The sequence below is a fragment of the Schistocerca cancellata genome, chromosome 6 (assembly GCF_023864275.1).
Source record: "Schistocerca cancellata isolate TAMUIC-IGC-003103 chromosome 6, iqSchCanc2.1, whole genome shotgun sequence".
Classification (NCBI taxonomy): Eukaryota; Metazoa; Arthropoda; class Insecta; order Orthoptera; family Acrididae; genus Schistocerca; species Schistocerca cancellata.
Genome location: NC_064631.1, coordinates 365,076,215 through 365,103,277, shown reverse-complemented (window position 1 = coordinate 365,103,277; position 27,063 = coordinate 365,076,215). Strand labels below are relative to the sequence as shown.

General features: G+C 40.0%; 1 protein-coding gene across 2 annotated transcripts in view; it reads left to right on the top strand.

Moving 5' to 3' along the window:
- The window catches only part of LOC126190974 (coiled-coil and C2 domain-containing protein 1-like), a 141,827-nt gene that overhangs the window by 65,909 nt on the left and 48,855 nt on the right, over positions 1-27,063 (top strand). For both annotated transcript variants that reach the window (XM_049931643.1, XM_049931644.1), the window contains exons 8-13: positions 6,165-6,398; positions 7,668-7,859; positions 19,172-19,368; positions 21,604-21,735; positions 24,641-24,816; positions 24,897-25,017. In XM_049931643.1, the coding sequence (XP_049787600.1) occupies positions 6,165-6,398; positions 7,668-7,859; positions 19,172-19,368; positions 21,604-21,735; positions 24,641-24,816; positions 24,897-25,017 (1,052 nt within the window). The remainder of the gene's footprint in view (positions 1-6,164; positions 6,399-7,667; positions 7,860-19,171; positions 19,369-21,603; positions 21,736-24,640; positions 24,817-24,896; positions 25,018-27,063) is intronic.

Below are 27,063 nucleotides of genomic sequence, written 5' to 3'. Positions count from 1 at the left end.
TAGGTACTGGGAGATGATGAAGCTTGCACAGGATAGAGTAGCATGGAGAGCTGCATCAAACCAGTCTCAGGACTGAAGAGCACAACAACACAACAATTAAAATATCTGCAAAATGTGCACAGATGATAATATAAGCAAAGGTTTGCTGAATGGAATAAAATATGATAATTTTAAAAATGAAATTGTAATAAGACAATGAGATGCTCTGCCCATTATCTCTTGAATATAGCTTTGTAGAGAGTTGTGTGCAAACTCAAGTCTATTACCAGCAGGATCCTCAAAAAAAAAAAAGGGTTAAAATGTTGGCATATACACAGACAATATATTCTGTGTATATGCCAACAAGAGATGAACAAGACAGCCAGTTGTATCTCATAATCAACAAACATAAATTTGAGCACATTGAACAGGTTCAGATTTCTAGGCACAATTATGGACAAACAAAATCAGAGACAAGTATAAGTGAAAATGAAAATTCAGCTAACAGAGCCAACTGCTTCATGCATAAACTTTCTAGAGTCTATATTACTGACAACGAAAACTAAAATTAAAGTATCCTGATGTGGGATTGTGCATGCAAAAAAGCAATAAGGTGTCCAAGTAGCAATGAGCAATAGAAATTTATTTCTACGAGAAATTATAGAAAGTGAGATTCTGGAAACATCCCCCAGGCTGTGGCTAAGCCATGTCTCCACAATATCCTTTCTCCCAGGAGTGCTAGTTCACAAGGTTCGCAGAAGAGATTCTGTGAAGTTTGGTAGGTAGGAGACGAGGTACTGGCGAAATTAAAGCTGTGAGGATGGGTCGTGAGTCGTGCTTGGGTAGCTCAGTTGGTAGAGCACTTGCTCGCGAAAGGCAAAGGTCCCGAGTTAGAGTCTCAGTCTGGTACACAGTTTTTTTTCTGCCAGGAAGTTTCGTAGGGTAAAGCTGTTTGAGCCTCACATTAGCTTGGTTTGGTCGTGTAATCAATGTGGTGTTGTGCCCGCTCCCCCCCCCCCCCCCCCCCCCCCCCCCCCACCCCCCCCCCCCCCCCCCACATGTAATTTTGTAATTTTCTGTTCCATCCAGACACTAATGTATCTGAATTTCTTACAGAAATGTATTGGACGTGTGTGTAGCATTATTTGTCTGCAGTTTTGATGTTTGTGCAGATGTTTTTGTTTGTGTGTGAACGGAACAGCCTGGCACTTGTCCATGTTTACTTTAACGCACCATTGTTCCAGCCAAGGCTCAGCATTTCTGAGTGCTGTCAGTACTCGTGAGTTAATGTTTGACGGTTTCCAGTCTTGCACTAGGATGGCTGTGTTACCCACATAGATGGCAACTATTGTGTTTTGTGTAGCTTCGAAGTCACTGATGTGGAGGTTAAACAAAAGGGGCCCTAGGATATTGCGTTGGGGTAGTCTCACTCGCATACTGTGTTGTGTTGTTTGTTTGCACTGAACATCAGTATAGAAACATCTGTGGGTGAAAATATGAGTGTATGAGATGTATGATTCCATCACAGATATGAGCATTGCTGAGACTGCAAATGAGTGTGTTGTACCATAGGTGATCAAAGGCGTCTAGGAACACTGCCCCTGAAGCTTTGTTGTGGTATGTTCCACTACATGGAGGAGTTGTTGTTGTTGTTCTAAAGTGCCTTAGTAGTGGTGGACCGTGCTCACATAAATACTGCTCCTTTTAGACACACATTATCACCAGGAGCAAGCTATGAAGGGAAGTCTTGTGCCAGTAAACGTCTCAAAACAGAACATTCAAGCTGTTGTCATTGGATGCTGTCTTCATAAGCTGCGAGTGTGCCTGATTCCAGTTGATGCTGACTTGGTGCCTTCCAGCCGGCTGGCCATCTGCTGTCCGTCTGTCTGTCTGTCTGTCTGTCTGTCCATTGGTGGCCACCTACCTTGGGGATCCTCAGTTTGTGCTGGGCCACTTAACTGCCTAGCCTCTATCGTCCTGTGCCCGAAAAACTCTGCGTTGCTGATTGCTCTGTGTGGGCAAACTACTTGGCTGCCAGCACTGATGCCGTTGTCCACAACAAGGTCCAAGATTCAACTCTGCGTGCATTTGCGAATCCTGCACTGAGTTGTACATCTGCCTAACCAGTGTGACTGCCTTTGCATGGCATGTAGCCTGCAGAGTGCTGACAGATTGTCTGAGAACTAATGTGGTACTATAGCAAGGGCGTGCTGACCATATAACATCCGGGCAAGGTGATGCTGCATGCAAGCCTGACAGGAGGCCGCATGCTGACTTCAGCACGTTATATTCACCAAGACTGCCAGTGCCTTGAGACTGATATGTTGTTACACAAATAAAGGAATGTGTGGAATTACTGTATTTAATACTGGGTCTCGGACATCTACCATCCTAGGTGGAAAAGTGATGGCCATCCTGTCCTCTAGCTGCCCAGCTCCAGCACCACCGGTGACAGAGGGCATTCAACCCCTGGTCTCTATAGCTGCCAGCCCCTATAAACAAATCTAAAATGTGCATACTAGTACAATACGCACATTACCTCTAATTGCTGGATGCCCATATTCTGTCATTCTTCTCTCACTTTTTTTGTTCCTATTTCATTCTGCCTTCCTTCATCAAGTGAAAATAACAAATTCCTTTCCTTGCAATATTATATACCTTTTGATGATTGTTTTAATTGTTTATAGCCCCTCATCTCATGGATTAACTAGAATTCAGTTGCATAGTGTTCTCGGAGAAACAAAACTGCTGTTCTATGGATCAGAGTGTGGAATGTCAGATTTCTTAAACAGGCAGGTAGGTTAGAAAATTTAAAAAGGGAAATGGATAGGTTAAAATTAGATATATTGGGAATTAGTGAAGTTCGATGACAGGAGGAACAAGACTTTTGGTCAGGTGAATACAGGGCCATAAATACAAAATCAAATAGGGGTACTGCAGTAGTAGGTTTAATAATGAATAAAAAAAAATACAAGTGTGGGTAAGCTACTACAAACAGCATAGTAAAAGCATTATTGTAGCCAAGGTAGACACAAAGCTCACGCTTACCACAGTAGTACAAGTTAATATGCAAACTAACTCTACAGATAATGAAGAGATTCAGGAAGTGTATGACGGGATAAAAGAAATTATTCAGATAGTGAAGGGAGTTGAAAATTTAATATTCATGGGTGACTGGAATTTGATAGTAGGGAAAGGAAGAGAAGGAAAGGTAGTACGTGAATATGGAATTGGGGGGGGGGGGGGGGGTAAGGACTGAAAGAGGAAGCCGCCCGGTAGAATTTTACACAGAGCATAACTTAATCATAGCTAACACTTGGTTTAGGAATCCTGAAAGAGAGTTGTATATGTGGAAGAGGGCTGGACGGCACTGGAAGGTTTCAGGTAGATTATATAATGGTAAGGCAGAGATTCAGGAACCAGGTTTTAAATTGTAAGACATTTCCATGGGCAGATGTGGACTCTGGCCACAATTTATTGGTTATGAACTGTAGACTAAAACTGAAGAAACTGCTTAAAGGTAGGAATTTAAGGAGATGGGACCTGGATAAAATGAAAGAACCAGAGGCTGCAGAGAGTTACAGAGAGAGCATTAGGGAACAATTGACAAGAAATGGGGAAAAGAAATACAGTAGAAGAAGAATGTTTCGTTTTGAGAGATGAAATAGTGAAGGCAGCAGAGGATCAAGTTGGTAACAAGACGAGGGCTAGTAGAAATCCCTTGGGTAACAGAAGAGATATTAAATTTAATTGATGAAAGGAGAAAATATAAAAATGCAGTAAATGAAGCAGGCAAAAACGAATACAAACGTCTCAAAAATGAGATCAACAGGAAGTGCAAAATGGCTAAGCAGGGATGGCTAGAGGAGCAATGTAAGGATGTAGAGGCATATATCACTAGGGGTAAGATAGATACTGCCTAGAGGAAAATTAGAGAGACCTTTGGAGAAAAGAGAACCACTTGTATGAATATCAAGAGCTCAGTTGGAAAACCAGTTCTAAGCAAAGAAGGGAAAACAGAAAGATGGATGGAGTACACAGAGGGTCTATACAAGGGCGATGTACTGCACGGCAGTATTATGGAAATGGAAGAGGATGTAGATGAAGATGAAATGGGAGATATGACACTGCGTGATGAGTTTGACAGAGCACTGAAAGACCTAAGTCGAAACAGGGCCCCGGGAGTAGACAACATTCCATTATAACTACTGATAGCCTTGGGAGAGCCAGCCCTGACGAAACTCTACTATCTGGTGAGAAAGATGTATGAGACAAGTGAAATACCCTCAGACTTGGAGAATAATATAATAATTCCAATCCCAAAGAAAGCAGGTGTGTGAAAATTATCGAACTATCAGTTTAATGTCACGACTGCAAAATACTAACATGAATTCTTTACAGTTGAATGGAAAAACTGATAGAAGCCAACCTCAAGGTAGATCTGTTGATTCCGTAGAAATGTTGGAACAGATGAGGCAATACAGACCCTAAAACTTATCTTAGGAGATAGATTAAGGAAAGGCAAACCCACGTTTCTTACATTTGTAGACTTAGAGAAAACTTTTGACAATGTTGACTGGAATATTGTCTTTCAAATTCTGAAGGTGACAGGGATCAAATACAGGGAACGAAAGGCTATTTACAATTTGTACAGAAACCAAATGGCAGTTATAAGAGGCGATGGGCAGGAAAAGGTGCCAGTGGTTGGGAAGGGAGTGAGACAGGGTTGTAGCCTGTCCCCAATATTATTCAATCTGTATATTGAGTCAGCAGTAAAGGAAACAAAAGAAAAATGTGGAGTAGGAATTAAAATCCATGGAGAAGAAATTAAAACCTTGAGGTTTGCCTATGACATTGTTGTAATTCTGGCAGAGATAGCAAAAGGCCTGGAAGAGCAATTGAATGGAATGGACAGTGTCTTGAAAGGGGGATATAAAGTGAACATCAACAAAAGCAAAACGAGGATAATGGAATGTAGTCAAATTAAATCAGGTGATGCTGAGGGAATTAGATTAGAAAATGACACTTAAAAGTAGTAAATGGGTTTTGCTGTATGGGGAGAAAAATTTCTGATGATGAAAAATTTCTGATGATGGTTGAAGTAGAGAGGATATAAAATGTAGACTGGTAATGCAAGGAAAGTATTTCTGAAGAAGAGAAATTTGTTAACATCGAGTATAAATTTAAGTGTCAGGAAGTCTTTTCGGAAAGGATTTTTATGGTGTGTAGCCATGTATGGAAGTGAAACATGGATGATAAATAGTTTAGACAAGAAGAGAATAGAGGGTTTTGAAATGTGGTACTACAGGAGAATGCTGAAGATTATATGGATAGATCACGTAACCAATGAGGAGGTACTGAATAGGAATTTGTGGCACAACTTGACTACAAGAAGGGGTTGTTATGAGGCATCCAGGGGTCACCAAATTAGTATTGGAGAGCAGCGTGGAGGGTAAAACTCATAGAGGGAGACCAAGAAATGAATACATTAAGCAGATTCAGGGGGATGTAGGTTGCAGTACGTACTTTGAGATGAAGAGACTTACACAGGATAGGGTAGCATGGTGAGTTGCATCAAACCAGTCTCTGGACTGAAGACCACAACACACAGCAAGCAAACATCTTTGTTTTCTATGAGCCCTCCTGCAACAACACAGCACTTGGTCTTAAAATGGTGGTCTGTATTCTCAGTCAGTTGAGTTAATCTAGATTTAATCGTCAGTTTATTGTTTCATGGATGAAAAAAGATAGTGCAGATTCACACTTTTGTTTCTGTGATCATTTTCTTTAGTTTAAATTTGCAACCCTCTGCTTTTATTACTTAAGAATTCTTCTGATTGACTGACTGATATTACAGAGATGAATGAGGGAAGAAGCTGTTGTATAAAAGTTGCTGTTTGGTATGGTAATCTTTTCTTTGTCTCATTTTAGTATTATCATGTTGACCCTTCTAGCTTTTGTGTAATATGGACGCTCATCCTTGCAACTGCTCTTGATGAATATACCTAATGAACTAATTTGATAAATACAGCTGTCTTAGCATTATGCCTTTCATCTGCTATTTCTTCTTCAGATTCTTCAGAAATTTCTCTTTGTTATATCTGCCCATTTCATTAGTATTCAATATTTTTAACAGTTCTGCATATTTGATGTAAACTATTTTCAATTAACATTTAAAATTTTAGGTGAAGAGCAACCTGAGACTGATTTATATAATGCTCCACCTACACCAACTACTGTCATGGAAGCTCTTATACAGAGACTGGACAAATATAAGTCTGTAGAGAAGGCAGCCAAAGAAGAAGGAAATGCGAGCAAGGCTAGGAGGATTGGACGCATAGTAAAACAGTATGAAAATGCAATAAAGTTGCATAAAGCTGGCAAACCCATACCAATTGATGAATTGCCAACGCCACCAGGTGAGTACATTTGTGTGTCACTTCAGATTTCCGTGTTTATATCAGATGTCCAGTAACACTTGGGGGACAGGCAGGATACTGTACACATAAACTTGATTGCTAAAATCAATTTTACCTCAGTTATGGTGGCTAACAAATAGAACAAATGTGGTAAATGAAGTACACTCTGCCAAACTCCATAATGTGGTGTTTTCAGTATAGATGTAGATGAACGTGTAGAATATCATTTGTACAACCACTGGTTAGTGTAATCTTTGATACACATCTACATCTACATTTATACTCTGCAAGCCACCCAATGGTGTGTGGCGGAGGGCACCTTATGTGCCCCTGTCATTACCTCCCTTTCCTGTTCCAGTCGCGTATGGTTCGCAGGAAGAACGACTGCTGGAAAGCCTCCGTGGGCGCTCGAATCTCTCTAATTTTACATTCGTGATCTCCTCGGTAGGTATGAGTAGGGGGAAGCAATATATACGATACCTCAGCCAGAAACACACGCTCTCGAAACCTGGACAGCAAGCTACACCGCGATGCAAAGCGCCTCTCTTGCAGAGTCTGCCACTTGAGTTTGCTGAACATCTCCGTAACGCTATCACGCTTTCCAAATAACCCTGTGACGAAACGCGCCACTCTTCTTTGGATCTTCTCTATCTTCTCTGTCAACCCGACCTGGTACGGATCCCAAACTGATGAGCAATACTCAAGTATAGGTCGTACGAGTGTTTTGTAAGACACCTCCTTTGTTGATGGACTACATTTTCTAAGGACTCTCCCAATGAATCTCAACACAGTAGGTTTGGTTAAGGGTATGTGGATTGCAGTGGGATTTGCAACATTTAAATTCTATGGTATTACTATAATATACCTGTGTGTCTTACATGCAGTTAGTTACATGTTTCACAAAGGTGAATCTCTCTCTCTCTCTCTCTCTCTCTCTCTCTCTCTCTCTCTCTCTCTCTCCCCCTCCCTCCCTCCCTCCCCCTTCCCCCTTTCTCTCCCTCCCCCTCCCTCTCTCTCCTCCCCCCCCCCTCTCTCTCTCTCTTTGTCTCTCTCTCTGTGCGCACGCGTGTGTGTGTGTGTGTGTGTGTGTGTGTGTGTGTTTATTTATTTATTTATTCCAGCCTGGATTTTCCACCAATATATTAATTAAAACTGCAAAGCTTGCATGGAAGTAAGGTTTCACTATAAGCCATTTTACAATTGAGAGTAGTAATTCAGATTTTCATTTGCAGTTATGTTGTACCCTGCTTATTGAGGTTTGTGTTTCAGGTTTTGCTCCAATTCCGCAGGAGGGTGGATCATCAGGTTCTGCAGCAGGTCCTTCAAGTCCACCATCACAACCTCCAGTAGATGAGGAGACACCAAAACCAGCACCTCGTCCCCAGCCATCCCCTGCACCTACACCAAGAGCTCAGCCATCCACTCCACACGATGTTCAGCCAGAGTCTGAAAAAGCAAATGGTATACGTTAATACATGTTCGTTATTTGCATCTTGTAAACCCGTCTACCTCCCTTTCCATCTCTTTTGAATTTTGCAGATAATTTTTGGTTAGTCCCCTTGTGTTCCTATATACTGTAAAACCAGACTTGTGTTCCTCTAGAGATAGCAGCAGGGCCACAAATTATGGTACGGTAAATAGTAAATAATATCTGAAATATTTTTGTTAACGTACATAGCTAAATAAAATGTACAAGTTAAATATGTAAACTGTTGTTCATTTAAGAGTGAAAATAGTATTCTTTATTTTCTGATGCTGCCAGGAAAAATTTGGCTGCTTCTTTGCAAGTAATGTGTTTACTTTTGAGAAGTAGGCTTACCAATGAGAACTTTAATTTAGAATGCATTTGGAAGTGCTTTTTCTATCCCCTATCTTTCATAATAGGGTTTTATTAAACTACATGTTTTAAGTGGCTCTTGCTTTATGTAGCTTTGAGCATTATGCATACATTTTTGTATACTTGCCCAGATTATTAGAAGGTGGCTTTTGTGGTTTAGGACTTGCTCCCATGTAGGTACGCTGTCTGATAAAAGTATCCGGACACCTGTTAATGGACATTAATATGGAGTGTGTGCACACTTTCAGCTTGAAATCTGCTGGACACATTCAGTGGATTGTCTCGATGTTTGTGGAGGAATGGCAACCCATTCTTCCTCAAGAGCCAAAACCAGAGAAGGTAGCGATGTTGGACACTGGGTCTGGATCAAAGTCGACATTCTAATTTATCCTGAAGGTATTCTATTGGGTTCAGGTCAGGACTCTGGACAGTTCAGTCCATTTCAGGAATGTTACTGCAGACAAACCATTCCAGAATGAGATTTTCACTCTGCAGCGGAGTGTGCGCTGATATGAAACTTCCTGGCAGATTAAAACTGTGTGCCCGACCGAGACTCGAACTCGGGACCTTTGCCTTTCGCGGGCAAGTGCTCTACCATCTGAGCTACCGAAGCACAACTCACGCCCGGTACTCACAGCTTTACTTCTGCCAGTACCTCGTCCCCTACCTTCCAAACTTTACAGAAGCTCTCCTGCGAACCTTGCCCGCGAAAGGCAAAGGTCCCGAGTTCGAGTCTCGGTCGGGCACACAGTTTTAATCTGCCAGGAAGTTTCAGACAAACCATTGCCTCACAGATAGTGCTTTATATCAGGGTACATTATCAAGCTGATATAGTCAAACATCATCTCTGAACTGTTTCTCTGTGCTGTATGCAGTAAACAATGCTTTAAAATGTGTTCATATCCTTTTGCATTTAGCATTTACTTATGTGCAATAAGGTGGCCACACTCTAACAGCAAAAACCACCCCATAAGTGTAACATCATCTATGTATTTGTCGGCACTACACATGGTGGCAGGTAACTTTCTCTAGCCATTTGCCAAATCCAAACCCTTTCATTTGATTGTCAAAGAGTATAGCATAACTCATCAATTGTTTCCAGTCACCCACAGCCCAGTGACATTACTTTTTACTCCACCTCCTATGTCGTGTAGTACCGACTACAGAAAGGCACCATTGTAATCCATTCTTTTTGTTTTCCTTTACATAATCATTGTGTTAGTTGGACTACTCATAGCAGTTCAGAACTGTTCCTGATTTCATGCGATTTTTACAACCACCTTTCACTATGCTAGATGGTCCCTGTCTATCATTACAGGAGATCTGCTGGGTCTTGGTTTAGCTGTGGTTGTTTCTTCAAATTTCCATTGCAGAGTCACACCTTCAGCAGTTAGCTTACCCTGCTTAAGGGTTGAAATGTCGCAGAAGGATTTGTTACTCGGGTAACATCCAATGACAAGTTCACATTTGAAGTGACTGAGCTACCCTGACCAACCTATTCTCTACTGACTAAACAATACTCCCTGCTCCCTTTTATAGTGGCTGGTCTGCCTCTTGTGATATCTAGTGATCAGTTCAGCAGTATGTTTGGGTTTCCAGATACTTTTGATGAGATATTGTAGATGCAACTGTATGTGTCATACATGGAAGCAATTATGTTAATAATCTGATTATGTACACTTTGGCAGGTACTGAATGAACTTGTCTGCAGAATAATTTTTTATGTTTGTAGCCCATTGAGTCTCCTTTACATTGCATCTGACTTGCTGAATTGCATTAAGATGACGTCAAGGAGATGGCATATGCTGAAGTGGTATCTTCTACATCCATAGATTACATTTGAGTGCTCTGTCTAGTGTACTTGCAGTGCCATCACTTGTATCAAGCAGTATACTATAAAAAGTTTTCTTCTGCACTCTTTCTTTATCAAGTGCACACTCCATGCATTACTAACTGTGTAACTGGTGTGTCTGTTGAAGTTTTTATCACATAGTCTAATTTCCACAGTTTCTGTAATCACAGAATCCTTATAGTTCAAAGTAGGGTGAGAATTTTCATATGTTAAAACATACTCTTTGGTATAATAAGCAGGCTATCGTTGCCCACCAGTGATTTTTCAAAATTCCTCTACTTAAGGTAACGTTGATGTCACATCTATCAACAGTAGTCCATTTAGACTGTCCCATTTAAGTGCACCACACTCACAAGGAAAGTCCAGTCACATTAATGTGACCACCTTTCAAAAGCCTGAATAATCACCTTTTGCAGCATGGATCACTGTGAGATGTACAGGAAGAGAGTCATTTAGGTTCTGAGAAGTACCGACAGGGATGTGGAGTTATGCAGACTCCTGTGCCACAGCAAGCTGCACTAGGTTTCTTGGTTCAGGATCCACGACGCGACAAGCCTGATCAAAGTGGTCCCACAGATTCTCAATTGGGTTTAAATATGGGGGTTTGGTGGCCAGGGAAGTATTATCAACACATCCTTTTGTTCTTTGAACCACACGTGACCACTGCAAGCTGTGTGACATGTCCCATTGTCCGGTCAATAGATGCAATCGTGCTGAAGAACAACAAACTGCTTGTGGCATGTCGGCGGAACTAAGACAATGGAAGGCCAAGGTCGGAATGTCAACAATTACAAAAAGAATAGAGTGCTACTCACCATAAAGGTGGCACACAGTTGCAGACAGGCCCAATGAGAAGACTGTTACACATTAAGCTTTCAGTCAAAGAAAAGAAAGGAAAACACACACATTCACACAAGCAGGTGCATCAAACGCACACATAACCACCATCTTTTTGCCACTCTAGCTGGACTGCAGATGTTTCATGCCAATGGCCATCTGTCGAATGGAGCACAAGACTTAATTCAGCTGAAAAGGCCACTTGTCACAGCTCAGTGGACATCCAGTTGTATTGTTCTGCAAATTCCAGCCTTTGTTGCCAGTGAACGGCAGTCAGCGTGGGTGCTTGAACCAGGCACCTGCTGCTGAGGCCCATTCACAGCTATGTTCACTGAACAGTCATTGAGGAGACACTGTTGGTAGCCCTTGGTTCATCTGGGCAGTCAGCTGCTCAACAGTTGTATGTCAGTTTGCCCGTACATTTCTCCACAGCCGTTGTTCACACCTTTCATCTGTGCCCAGTAGTGCACCACAGTAGCCTTGGCGCCGGATTTGTATAGCACCATTTTGCTGTGTACGGTATACCTTAACTGCAGCAAACTGCAGCAGCGCACAAACAGTTCACAAACTTACCCGTTTTGGAAATGTTACCACTGTTGATCCGAAAGTAAATGATCATGCATTAGGTAAACCGCTCCTTTTCCACATTACAACAATGACTGCACTGTTTTCCACATCCCCCCAATGTGCTTTATACACCCTCCATTGCTAGTGGGTTCTGCACATTGATGTTGATAATATGCAGTGCTTACATTAATGTGACTGGACTGTATACATCCTTAGTACTTCTCATAGTTTACTGCCTGATGTGAGAGATGGTGCAGCACGCAACACTGGACGGAGCACATAAATGTAATCTGTGGTGGTGATGTCATCGTGATGCACAAATGTTATCTGTGAATGTGGTATCACGACATAATCAAACAAATCGGATTTCATCCTATGATTATAAAAGATGTAGCCTCACCAGTTTCATGAGAGTCAGACTTAGCCCCTGATGATGAAATGGAGGCAGTCATTGAAAGCCTGGAATTTTTTCCGAATTTGATGCAGCAAGTTAACCAGTAAATTTTTGTCCAATCAGGAGAGCAAACTGACTAAAAACCAGAAAAATTATATTACAGCTAGTTCAATGATATTAACTCCTTAACGCCGCATGTCATAAATTCACATAATACAAATGCTGTGTTAATAATTCAGAAAGATAATTTTTTTTTGAGTGCCAGTGCCAGTAGGTGCTGATTCTGCATGAAGCTACCATTGCTGCTGACAAGTGAGTGTTTCAGGTACCCCTAAAGTGCAACAATTTTTGATGTGTACTTTTTTTCTAGAAATTTGTTCTGACATTAAGGAGTTAATATTTGATTGTGTCATGGTATGTTTAAGGTCTTCGGCGAAAGTGAGTTTGTCCCAGTGTCAGATCTATATGAAAGATAATGGACACCTGGTATCCTTACTATGTATCAACTGGGAATAGAAAAGGCCAGCTGGCAGAATTATTTCTTGATATGTTAATACATGTTTTACTGAAGGAAATCCACTAAGCTTGAATAGAAGTGAGCTCTAGGTGAACCCATAATAGAGATTCCATTTGGATAAAGTTCTCCCTACATAAACATCATCATGGTTTGCTATGCTCAAGCAGATTATTAGCAGGATGTGCCGGTGGTATACTGTTTTCATTTATGCTAGACAGTACTACATCGTCTCTTCTGACCTGATATGGAATCTGTAATGAGCCAGAATAATTAACCACTGTATGTGAGCTCAGAGATCTCCTGATGTTTTGCATGCAGTCTCCAGTGCACTGCCACCTTCATGCTCCGTAGCTCAGGTGCCTGGCTCAAAATTGTTCCCTTAATATCTCTACCCGGCTCACACCTTGTATCTGGGCATCCCTGTTTTGTGATGATCGATTTCTGCCATTTTTTTCCAGATGAATTCTCACCCCATCATGCAGGATATCCAGCGTATTGAAGAGATGGAAACTTTGCTTTATTTTTAATGTTATGTCAAATTATAATTTTTATCATTATCACTCCTTTCATTAAACAGTGGAAAATCCAGGATGGAATATAGCAATGTCATGAAAAGAATAGCTGATACTAACCATATACTGGAGATGCTGAGTCACAGATAGGCATAACAGAAAGGACTGTCAGAAAGTGAGCTTTTGGTCAACAAGGCGTTTGTCGGAAATAGACAACATACTCACCACAGTCTATGACTGCTGAAGCCAGACTGACTTCAGCAGCTGGAGACTGTGTGTGTGTGTGTGTGTGTGTGTGTGTGTGTGTGTGTTGCATTTGTGTGTGTGCATGCAGAAAAGACTGTCAGAAAGTGAGCTTTTGGCCAAGGCCTGTCATGAAGGCCTTGTTGGCTCACATAGACTGTGGTGTGTATGTTGTCTATTTCCGACAAACGCCTTGTTGGCCAAAAGCTCACTTTCTGACAGTCTTTTCCATTATGCCTATCCGTGATTCAGCATCTCCAGTATTTGGTTAGTATCAGCTATTCTTTTCATGCAGGGTGTATACGGCCCGGGACAACCGGGAGATCCGGGAAAAACCCGGGAATTTTTTAGAATTCCGGGAATTTTTCGTTGTTTTAGTTTTCAGTTAAATTTTTGTAATTTTGACTGGTAAGAACCGATACTCTAACAAAGGATATTACTGTATCCCGCTACTGCAGAATAATACTACAGCATTAAAACATGAACGAGAGAAAAAAACGAAAATAAAACTTAAATTGCAAAGGAAAGGCGCCATATAAAAGAAGACAGTGCACGTACAAGCGTCTGCCAACAGCAAAACTGTCATAGGCTTTAGGAAGACTATGCAATACTTCATAACAACAATTTCCTCCGATGAGCGTGAAGTCACAACTGTTTACATTAGATTCTTCTCCCGCTGCTGGCTACAGAAATGTGGCTGTTGGCTGTGTATGCGGCAGTAGCAGCAACCAGCCACATGGGGTACCCGGAAAAATATTACTGGCGCGTCCAAGCTGCTATATTCACGCGTGCGCTGCAGGCCCGGATCTGGGAGGGGCAAACCGGGGTATCTGAACCGGTCGGAAATTTCGGAGGCACGTGGCAAATTCATATTCTTGAGGGAAAAAAAACTTTGTTTCACAAAGCGCCTAGCATCCAGTGCACATCGGTCTATCGATTATTCATCTAATTTTGAAACGCACCCCTACTGGTTTTTGGACATTTTTGAACACCTTCTAAGTTGATTTCTGAATGAATTACAAGTTGATTTTGGAATGCGTGCATAGTGTACGTGATGTCTCTGCCAGGGGAATCCTCGTCGAATCTAGAGATGAACTTTACTGCAGACAAAACGGGACGGGGCGATAGAGCTGGGCGGAATAAAGCCGAACCGGTGAATGCCAGCTGCTGCTTGTTTATGTGGTTGATTCGGTTTGCAGATGTTTAGCGTTGTTATAATTACTATCGAAATCCATACATTCAGACTACCAGAGTGGAAATAAACGACTAGCAGGTAAGAAAGATCATGTATTATCTTCTTGGTGTATCCAAGAAAGTGAAATTCTGACAGAAAATAGTTGGCCAGATCGCTACATTAGACAGGGTTGTAGTCTCCAGCTAGCAGCTGCTTAAGTTCCATTCTGGGAGTTGCGCGGAAAACGCGTTGTACGACCACGCCTGACCAGAGAATAATCGCTGGATAATTAAACCGGTGATTGTGGCAGGGTTAGTAAAGTTAACCGGAGAATGAATTTTGACAGTGATAGGAATAGTTACAGAATTGGTGATAAGATTGTTTATTAGAACGAGGAAGGAGAAGAAACGGGGACATCACACAAATTATGGAAGAATATGATGATTCCAAATTTGTGCTACTTTTCGGTCTAGTGCATAACAAACTATTTCCTAACATGAAGCTTTTTGACTGTAGTAGACCAAATAGTATTTCGTATTGGTACTTCGTGAATTATATTGTCGTACTATAAAAATTATCATTATTGCCAAAACAGTCTAGCTTATTTGGTGTGTGTCACAACTGCAGTAATATTAGAAAGGCCTATTTTGTTTTATCCAGCATACAGTGACAAAATAGACGTAATCAGATCGAGAAACCACACCAGTGGGTACTATTTGTATTAACAGCTTTTTCAGTATTAGACGACGACATTTCGATTTTTCGTGTAGCAAAACGTTTGACGAACTTTGATAAGGTAATAGTTCTTTCACAGAAAGGAAAGCTGTAGCAAGTTTAGAGAGAAAAATCGCTAGGACCTAAGGATTGAAGAAATGTGTACTGTCTTGCCTGTCTCTTGTCTTTACTGGTTTTAGGTATCCTATATTTAATTTTTTGTCACACATAAAAGCAAGTTATTAGCTAATAGGCAATAGAGAGTTCAGATTTTCTGAAGAGTTCTTGTTCTGTCGGTTACAAATAATCCCATCCAGTATTAATTGCGATTCTTTTTTTTTTTTTAAAAAAAAAAAAGAAAAGAAAAGAAAAGGAAAAGAGGGGCAGGATGTCATACCGGCCGACTGGGAGCAGGAGAGGACGCACTACAGGACATTTTAATTTCCACTGTCCTTAAATAGTTTTATGGCGTCCATTACAAAATATACACGTTTCAATTCCTCAGAGCGAAATACGGTGACGAGCGATAGAAGAATGCTGTGTGAAGAGCGTGGCACTGCACTTCGGCACACGTAAGACCAAATAACATGTCTTACATTTCCTCGATAATTATTGTTTTATGTATCAGACTACTCAGAAAGATGTGCGCTAAAAAATGAACTTATTTTCGAAAAGTCTTTTTTTTTTAATTTTTAACGTTCTGATGTGCAGAACAGTCTGAGTTATAGTTGGGGGTGGGGGGTTAGTCTCCACGTGACCCGTGTCTACATTTAGTGATTTTTCTGTTTCCTCTTCGTTTATTGCTCTCACGTCCAATGAAAACAAGGCGGATTTCTGTGGCTGTGCGCTATCAAGTGAATTAAAATACATTCACATAATTACGGAAGGCTAAAATATGTTACTAGTTTCGGATTTTATTTTATTTCTACTTTTCTGACAGTCAAGCATTAATCGCCTTGAAGAACAATGAAGTCATTTTTGTCGGTTTGCTAAAGAAATTTGGCTTTTTATTAACCTTTCCTGCTGAGGCAGTAAATTTATTTGAAACGAAGTGTTTAATTCCACACTATTGGCTAGTTTCAACTGTTCGCTGCATTTAAAGTGCACTTTTCATCTTCTAGCACGTATGGCATTATTCCATAATAAAGAACCAACCCAGAGATAATACAGTACTGGCACTCCAAGAAAATTTACGTCCCGAAAACCATACCGAAAAGCTTAATATCAGATCGAGGCCTACATCGTTGGAAATCTGGAGATAAGAATGTGCGCTTTAAGGCGAACTATGCATTTTAGTATGGTTCACGAAATTCCGACGCTCATGGAGTATCCTCTGATGTCTTGTTTCTTTTATGACATAATGTAAGAGCTTTTATAAAGTTTTACACGTACGAACATACGGGGTGACGCCTCCTATCTAGCGCTGTCTGGCAACTGCTGAGATGAATCTATTTCTAACAGGTCGCGGGAAAATATTGCGAACTGTTGTTCGAAAAGTGTTATTATCAAAGTAAATTTGTCTTTTACGCAAGATGAACTATGTGCGAGAATGTACGATGAATTTCTTGAATCACAGAGCGTTTGCTCTTTTTTAAAAATCAACTCTTTGATGACGAGCCATTTAGAAGAATTTCAAGTCCAGAAGATAAGAGATTTATGTCGGTATTAAAAATTTTACTGGCGTATTTGTGTGATGTATGTTAAAGTGTAACATGCGCTAAACAGATTAACATTATATGTGAAAACTTAGTTTCTCTTGTAGCTTTTAATCTTAGCGACAAATACTGTGTGCGAAAGCTTTTCTTTTCTTGTAGCAACACTACGTATATTAACTTAAACCATTCTCTTTTCCTGTTGGTGGAATTCGAATATACACTTTCGTAATACGAAAATATGCAGCGTACATGTTGGTGCGCGTCAAAGATCTTTCCGAGACGCGTTTTTTCCCCTGAGTTTCTTTTTCTAAAGTGCCGAGAATTTCTACGCTGCTGTATAAAACTATATCCATTCAAAGGGTTGATAAGTATAACAGTTCAGACGGAAAGTATACTGTTACTTAACACGGAAAAACTGTATTTTCACCCGGGAGGAAATGTATTTTTAACCGGGAGATCCGGGAAAAATCCGGGAATTTTTTGTCCTTGTCCATGTATACACCCTGTCATGATATTGTTATATTCCATCCTGGATTTTCCACTGTTTAATGAAAGGAGTGACAATGATAAAAATTATAATTTGACATAACATTAAAAATAAAGCAAAGTTTCCATCTCTTCAATAAGCTTTATATCCTGCATGATGGGGTGAGAATTCATCTGGCAAAAAATGGCAGGAATCAATCATCACAAAACAGGGATGCCCAGATACAAGGTGTGAGCTGGGTAGAGGTATTAAGGAAACAATTTTGAGCCAGTTACCTGAGCTACGGAGCATGAAGGTGGCAGTGCACTGGAGGCTGACTGTATTCTACGGAACAGGAATTGATTGTCTTGTTTCCCAGTGGGGTAAATGTCTTAACATGTGCAGTGATTACTTTTGAATGGAACAATTCCATAGTCACCTTGTGGCAGGTGTTCAGCTTCCACTTGACTCCCCCTCATATGGTCAGAATAATAACTCATAGTGTGTGAGACTGAAGTTCCAATGCCGTTTTGCACACAGTCTCTGCTGCACCACCACTTTCTTGTGACTTACCTCTGTGCAGTGTCCCACTTGGTACTTACTGCACCAATAATTGCCTCCAACAGCCTTGTTATTACCCTTTTGAAGGAGGAGTTCTTTCAGTATTCTTTCACCCTACTTCTATTGTGACTTAAAATACACACCATGTGTTACTAACTTACGAACACTCTTCTTGCAACTGCAAACATTCTGCAAACCTAATATCTCAAGTCATCAGTTGCTTATTAATCTACATCATTACTTGCCTCAACGAGATGGCCTTCTAACTGGTATGGCACTCGTGAATATGGATTTGCAACTTTCTAGGAAGTGACATTTTTATGGGTTTTTTTCCAATTGCATTTTAATGACCATTTCTTGTGGAGTCAGTAGCAACATTTAATACTGCAGGAATCTGAAAACTAGTGTTAATTCTTGGACAGAAGGTTACTCTTACTTGCCACTTAGCATGATGTACAGTAATATGTTTACTATACTAAGCTGAAAAGTATGCTGGCCATCCTACTGCATGTAGAGTTCTATTAACAAGTGCTTCGTAGTTTTTATCTCAGCTATGTCAACATCGCTTTTTAACACATAACAAATGAAAAAATTTCGATACACGTATTTGGCACTGAAACAAATGGGGCAAGTGCTTATCAGGATTTTCCCCAATGTTGCGCATCCAAAAAAGTTTTTTCCAAGGGCAAAAGACCAAAGGTTGGGCTATGCATATAGGGCAGGTGAAATAGAAACATTTATTGAATTGTGATTCCATGCACTTCCACACAGTGCTTACATCACAGATTCAATATTATTGTTTCCAAATGCAAACACAACTGTTTTATAGAATCCCATGAGAAGTTTTCTTCTTACATAGCACTTTGGTACAGTCTACACCTCTGTATATTGTGATGCTTCCAGTAAGTGATTTATGATGATTCATTGTTCCACTGATTAGATCAGCCTTTTTCAAATTAATATGTATCAGTTCACATATCTTTAAAAGAAATCTCTTTGAGCAATATGCAGCTGTTCTAGCATTTCAGAATAAAATCACTTGTCATTTCAACATTTAGGAGTGTCATGTTAGTCTTCCTATTATGCAAGTCTGTTTATTATCAGACTGCTGACTCAGCATTGAATCCTTCATCCCATTCATCAGCGAAAAATGAATACTTGTAACATTAATTACAATTATACATTTTCTCATTGATGAACCAGATGGAAAGTAGGTAAATTAATAAACAAAGAGCTCTTTGCACATGAAGCTATTTTTGTTTCATTGGGATCTCCATTTCATGTAGTGAGATACTATGAATTGCTTTCATTCTGGATCTATATTAACAGTGTATTTGCCTCTATAGCTATTTCGGAATCATGTAAAAGAATACTGTGGATATTTGCATAATTACTTGCTATTTTTTTCTTGCTGATACTAATTTATTATCTTGTTTTCCATCAGTGCGCAAATCACCACAGTCCCGGCAGGAGAAGCAATTAGCTCTGTTGTTGGCAAGACAGAAGGAATTTAAAGAGGCTGCTTTGCAGGCAAAACGGAAGGGGGAAATTAATCAGGCAAAGGAGTATCTACGATTGGCTAAAGGCTTTGATCCACTTATTGAAGCCACAAATTGCGGATTGCCTGTGGATATGGACTCTGTAAGTCAAAAGAATGTATTTTCTGAGGTTTCTTTTCTTTTTAGTTTTGCCATAACTTTTCGCACTAAATATTTAATAAAATGATGTGTATGCAGAAAAGTCATGAAACTAAGATACAAATTGAGAGAGCTGCTGTAAAACAAAAAATGAGTGTGTGAGTTTCCAAAGTAAACTTCATTTCATTAGGTCAGCCTTCTTTGAATGAATACATATCTGTTCACATTGCTTGTGAAACATAAACATATTTTTTGTGCATTTTAGGGTTTTAGCCATTTCAATTATTTTACTTGTGCTTCTGGCACATAATGAAGAAGATTCCGGTATCAACAGGAAATGAGGTTTAAAATAATAAAGTATAACAATAAAAAATGAGCGTACAGGAATCTGAATTTCACCTGGTCATTCTCCAAAACCCAAGCCACCTTCCTGGATGTTGACCTTCGTCTTGTTGAAGCTCACATCCACACCTCTGTCCACATCAAACCCACAAACAAACAACAGTACCTTCACTTTGATAGCTGCCATCCATTCCACATCAAACACTCCCTTCCCTACAGCCTAGATATTCGTGGCAAACGTGTCTGCTCCAGTGACGAATCCCTCAACGATTACACCAATAACCTGACAAGTGCTTTCCTCTCCCACAACTATCCCGCAGACCTTGTCCACAAACAAATCTCCCAAGCAATACATTCCTCCCCATCCAACAACAATGTTCCTACCCCCAGACCACACAGAAGCATCCCCCTTGTCACCCAATATTATCCTGGCCTCGAATACATCAACAAATTACTCTGCCAGGGATATGACTTTCTCAAATCAAGCCCTGAAATGAGATCATCCCTTGACAATATTCTCCCCACACCACTCAGAGTTGCCTTTCGTCGCCCCCCTAACCTCCGCAACATCCTTGTCAAACCCTACAATATTCCCAGACCACCTTCTCTACCCAGCAGTTCCTACCCCTGTAACTGACCCCACTGCAAAACCTGCCCAATGCATCCCCCCACAACCACCTAATCCAGCGCCGCTACTCTTAAAACATACACAATTCAAGGCAGGGCCACATGTGAAACAACACGTCATTTATCAACTGACATGCCTGCACTGCACAGCCTTTTACATTGGTATGACAACAACTAAACTGGCTGAGAGCTTGAACGGGCACAGACGAACTGTCTGCCTAGGAGATGTCCAATACCCAGTAGTGGAGCAAGCCCTCCAGCATAATTCTAGGGACCTAGGAACCTGCTACACCGTATGTGCCATTTGGCTTCTCCCACCCAACACCAGTCCCTCTGAACTGCGGAGATGGGAACTTGCACTCCAACACACCCTTTCATCCCGCCATCCCCCTGCACTGAACCTACGTTAAACAACCTCACTCCCATTTACTCTTCAGTCTTCTCCTCAATCCCTTTCTTCTTTAGCCATTCACGCATCTTTTCATCCTACATAGTTGTGTTTATCTTTATACTATATACCTCTTTATTTCTGTATGCATCCTCTTTGGTTTGAAGCTGGCACAGTACTTGCAGTAGAATATCTTTGGCTTCCCTCTGACACCCATGCCTCCATCTTTGCTACCCTCCCTGTTTACCTTTCCCCTGTTGCTTCATAACCAGGGTTGTGAGTAACTGAATCCACTTTCCCTTCTTCCCCTATTTTCCCCTCTCTCCTCCCTGACGAAGGAACAAAGTTCCGAAAGCTAGGATACATAAATTTTCTGTTCTGGTTTGTGTATCTATTGGCTGTACTGAGCTGAGGTAAGTACTGGCCAGCCCCTTTATCTCTTTGTTAGTATTTGAAACTGTGTTTTCTTATTTTTCCGATCCATACCAGTATTCGCAGTAAGGAATGCCACATATCACAAAATGTGTGTTATAAGTGTGAATATTTTACTTCAGATAGCTGCTTCTTTCTATCCTCTTGTGGAAAATTCAGATTGCTTCCATTGTAGCCTCCAATTAATGCAATTTCTATGCAAGAAGAAACTTGGCATTTTACGTAGCAACTGCATCTTCACATATTAGCCATGTGTTCACTAAGGTGGGCTTAGCCACATTTTTTTCTGCTGCCTTTTGTATCTTGTCATTCTTTTCCTCGCTGCACAGTCAGCTGTGATTTTATGTTTTAAACAATGTGTTCTTCCCGTTATCCTATTTCTGCTGTCTTGGTTCTCGGTTTTTGTTACTTTTACTTTTATTAATCAGAATTACTTTCTTTAAATTGTAGGTCCCAGTGCCACCAGCTACTAAAATTGTATTGGAATCTGATTTTGATATTGTCAATGCTGATGACTGCATACCTGGAAGTGATTTAGATATATTTGATAAACTGGAAGAAGACTTATTGAAACAAGCAAAGGTTGGTATGGAAAGAACATTTTCAATGTTATGTTTGTTTTATATATATATATATTAAATGGAGGCTTAAATTAAGTCTACTTGTTTTGGCAGTTAATTTTGGCTCTCAGCTAAGAGTGTACACGTGTTCTCATTGAGGTAGAGTGGTTAGGGGCCACTAAAGACATATATACTAACCAATGACAGGTTAGCAGTAACTGTCATGAATAAGTTTCATTCTTATTTTGACAACATTGCCTATTTTCAGAATCAAATTTTCATTCTGCAGTGGAGTGTGCACTGATGTGAAACTTCCTAGCAGAATAAAACTGTGCATCTGACTAGGACTTTAACCTGCAAAATTGGCATTTTGCGAGCAAATGCTCTACGAACTATTCAGTTGTGAAAAGCTTAATACTTCCAATAAAAAGCCTACCAATATTCAGTTGTCTTCTGTCCACTTGTGGGCGTGTTACTGGAAGTTCCGGAGTCCAGTTGATTTAGGCCCCGCTGCATTAGGCTTTGTTGGTTGCACATACTGGCATAACATGCTTAGTAAGTTGTACTGTTTCCATTTGAAGAGTCCATTGGTCTTTGCCATTGTGGTTCATACATTGATGGCAGATTACTCTTGGGGCTTGAAGGTAACACTTTCTTGTAGTAAAACTGGTCGTATGTTCTGAGTAAATAATGTTTCAGTTTTTCATTATTCAGGTACTTAATGTCTGGCAGCTGTCCCACTGTCCTCAAAGGATTACCAGAGACTATGTTTGAAAAAGTCTTACATCTAAATATGGGTCCAACACTTTGAAAAAATATGGCATAAAGAGATGAAACAGTAATCACTATCATAGAAAATAGTTTCTGTTCGAAACTTCCTGTGCCGGACCAAGACTTAAACTTGCCACCCTTGCCTTATGTAAGCAAGCCCTCTACTGACTGAGCTATCCAAGTGTGACTCATGACCTGCCCTCACAGCTTTACTTCTGCCAGCACCTTCTCTCCTACCTTTCAAACTTCTCTGAAGCTCTTCTGCATTCCTTGTGGGCCTGGCACTCCTGGGGTAAAGGATACTGAGGAGAATTGGCTTAGCCACAGCATAGAGGATTGTTTAGAATGGATTTTCCCACTGCAGAGGAAAGCATGTTGACTTGAAACTTCCTGGCATATTAAAATTGTGTGCCTGACTGGGACTTCAACCCTGGACCTTGGCATTTTGCGGACAGATGCTGTACCAACTATTCATTTGTGAAAAGTAAAATAATAAACATAAATTACAGGCAGGTCGAGTTCAATTGTGGACGTGGGCAGAAATCGACTTGAAAGGATTGGAGAGGATAGAGAGAAAGAGTAATGAAGGGAGGAGGGGGGTATGGGGATGACTGACGGAGAAATGGAAATAGCACGAGGAGATGTTGCATTTTTTTGACTTACTGATAGAGAGAATCAGCCATATACATTCAATTTTTAGAGAGAGAATTCAAGATGTTGACAGAATGAAGTGCTTCTACTTTTTGTTAAATTCAGTGTGGCATTGAATTTGCATGCTAACTTGTTCCAGATGCAGACAGTAACAGTGAAAGAGTAGTTTGCGAATGTTTTTATTTTATAGATGGTTACGACTAGGATATAAGATGGGACCTCATGTTGCAATTGTGATAATGTGACATGTATTGGTAGTTAGGCAGAAAGCCTAGTTGCACAAGTTAACTTTTCACATCCTATGGAAATATGTTCCAAGACTTGTAGAGGACACAGATCAGTCTTCTAATACTTGGCAACAGTATTTTCTGCCCAGTTGAGGTGCTCAGCAAAAGCTGCACTGAAGCTCTTCACCATTTTCTTGTGCACTAATGGGGTACCATCAAGAAAATGGAAGGTAGTTGTTGGCAGAATTCAGGACTAACTAGTTTCTGCATACTGAAATTGCTTGGGGGTTCTGTGAATTTAAGTCAAGTCCAATGTGTTTATACAGTACTTCAACCCTCTGACAGATTTTTTAATAGAATCAGAGGATTGACAATATCTAAATAAAGTATTAAAATAAATGATTTAATTGGAAAAATCACTTCCTTAATTAAATATACACTTCATAGTTATGAGGTTGTCAGCTCCTGTGGAGAACTTCTCAGTTTAAAAAATAATAATAATACTTTATTTTGAAAACTGTAAGGAGCGTTCAAATGAAAATCTGTGAAACTTCGTAACAACCAACAGATTTGAAATTTGCATTTGCCACTTTGGGTTAACGTAATGAGACATGTAGGGACGCAAGTATAGTGCACATGTCACCCCCCTGGCATCCGAGGTCTACTTGTAAAGTTCCTTGAGCATGGAAAATGATAAACAGTGAGGTGTAGTGAGACACATTCCGTAGCCTATGCAGGTCCATCAAGAGCAGTTAGCCTGGGTTGCTCACAGAGGAAGTGATTCTAGTCATCATATCACACATTCACATCTGTTCCAGATCACATAAAGTGTAATGGCCAAGGTCAAGTGGGGGCAGCTTGAGCAGTGGAGGACAGGCTTATCTGTCACAGCCACAGGAATTCTGGGAACAGGGAATCTTTTGGCTTTTGAAACAGTGCTCAGGCCTTCTGCGATTACTTTTAAAAAAAGACTTTAATTATACCCACAATATTGTTTCACATCTTTTCCTTTGAATGCCCCTTATATTTATTGGCTGCTTTTCTGATAAATCATACATCTGTGAGAGTGTTGGAGAGATGTACAAACAAAGCTATTAATTACCAAATCTCTGCTGCTAAATTACTTATGAAAATCTGATGAATATTGGACAAAAAATATTGTAGATGGTAAACCTTATTATCGTAGTGAAATACCCACATTTTTAAAATAAATGTTCGTTTTCGTATGAAACCAGAAAATTACTGACAAATTGTAAATAAAATGTCTTATTTTTTTAGATGTGTCTGACTACCAGAGACCATTTCAAAGCTATAGGTGACATAGCAAGTGCTAATAGATTTGAGCAGTTGGCAGTTCACTCCAAAAAGGATCTAGATGCTGTGCGTTATGCACATAAACGGAATGAGTCGATTCCCAAATTTCATTATGAAAATAAAACCTTTTCCATTGTGCAGTAAGTTCAAATTGTATTCTAATACCTAATGAATGTGCACATCTTACGGCACACTAATAATTGTGTTTCTGTTTTCATAGATGCTGTACAGATCTTGGAGACAATGACTTGGAGTTAACAATTGTCCAAGGTATCAACTACAATGTTACAAATCCAAAAGATGTTGATACATATGTCAGATTTGAATTTCCTTATCCAAATGTGAGTAATCATGTAACTTTAACATTTTCATTGAGTTTTTAACCATATAGAATAACTATAAATATTCTATCAGACAAAAAAGGGGGGGGGGCAATGGAAACTCCAGGTAGGACTATCAACAATGTAGGAAAAGACATATTGCTACTTATCATAAAGAAGTCATGTCAAGTTGCAAACAGGTGCAACTAAAAGACCAGAATGCTAGTTCAGGCCTGAGATGCTGGAGTTGGCAGTCGTGTGTGCATGAGGTGTGCTTGCTTGTGTGTGTATGGTGTGTGTCACACTTTTACTGATGAAGGCTGTGACCGAAAGCTTGATGTAAGTGTCTTTTAATTGTGCCTGTCACCAAATAAAAAAAGGATATGAATAATAAGAATAATAAATACTGAAATATTGCCCCCACCCAGATAAACCCAGATGGTATGCACACACATAGGTGAGAGAGCGCACTCATGCACACATGCACGCGTGCACACACATTTTTTTTTTTAAGGGACAATTGATAACATTAGTTCTAATCCCCAATTCCTGATATAAATTTGGTGGAAAAAAAACCAGTTTGCTGTATGTTCTCAGAGGTTGGCAACTAGAGCAAACAGCGGGATGCAAGTTAATAAAACGTCATGTGGTTTAAACAGTGTGCATTTTATAATATTCAAATAAAGCGAACACAGCAGAATAAAAACACAACACATTATGGGCCTACAACTAAAAACAAGTAAGAAAACAATTTGATATGAGTGACATAAAATATTGCAAATCAACAAAGAAACATTGAAAAGAAGAAAGAAACACTTAAAAATGAGTCACGATAATGAAGAATTTTGTGATACCCAAGTGCTCAAGGACAGTGCAAGATTGGTGTGTGACTGTGGGTGAAATGAATCACTTGAAAAATGTGACAGAGAAGGGCAAAAATAAGAAATGGTGGCAACAGGACAGTAAGGCAAAACATTGTATAATGAGAACAGCTGACAAAAAGGTAAAGCCACATGGGTTGTGTCATGAGACATCCAAGGTTATGTGTGATAAACTTAAAGCAATACACAGGAGAAAAGCTTTCCAAAGAACTTACCAGCTGCTTCAAGAATTTTATAATCTCAAGTACAATAAAACCAGAGACCTGGCTAGTAATAAGTGCTCTACAGAATATAACATTTGAACTGAAACACTTCCAGTCAGAAAAGATGTTGGACACTATTTTCCCACCCCAAATATATCCTGTTCTGCCAGATGAATGCAAATGCTTTTTTCCAGCATTGGATCCATCACCACATAGTGAGAAAACTACATAAAAGAAGAGGTATGACTGAAATGTAATAAGCTAGAAGGTAGTACTGTTTTGGTGTTTATTTTAACAAAAGTAAATGAAAGGATTGAATCTTAACAACTAGGGTGGACATGGATATTTTGCAAGAGAATGCAAGAAGCTTAAGAAGAGAGAACACTGTTCTGTATGCAAGAAAAATTGTCACAGAGCAGAGGAGTGTTACTTGAGAAATAAAAATAAAATTCAAGAATGTAAACTGAGATCTGTCAAACCCTGTCCTAACTGCAAAATGACAAACCATAGAGAAGAAAATGTTGTTTTAAGAATATCCCTCCCTCCCCCCCCCCCCCACCCTCTCTCTCTCTCTCTCTCTCTCTCTCTCTCTCTCTCTCTCTCTCTCTATCTCTCTATCTATCTATCTAATTATTTAGTCAATTCCAATTCCCTGTGACCCCTTGAATTAAAGGATGCCAATTTCTTCTGTCCTACTTGTGTCCCAAAGACTTTGGGATTGGAATCCATTACTTCTGTTATGCCATCAGTCCATCTCATCCTTTGTTGCCCTCTTCTCCTTGTACTTTCAATCCTCCGCAGCATTAAGATCTCTTTTTCAGCAAATTGTGTCTTCTCTTGATGTGCCCAAAGTAGGCCAGTTTTTATTTCAACATCAGACACTCCAAGGAGAAATCTGGCTTTATTTGTTGTAATACCAATGTTTTCTTAGCATTCCATGGAATAGTAAGGAGTTGCCTCCAATTCAAAGGAGACTACTGTGT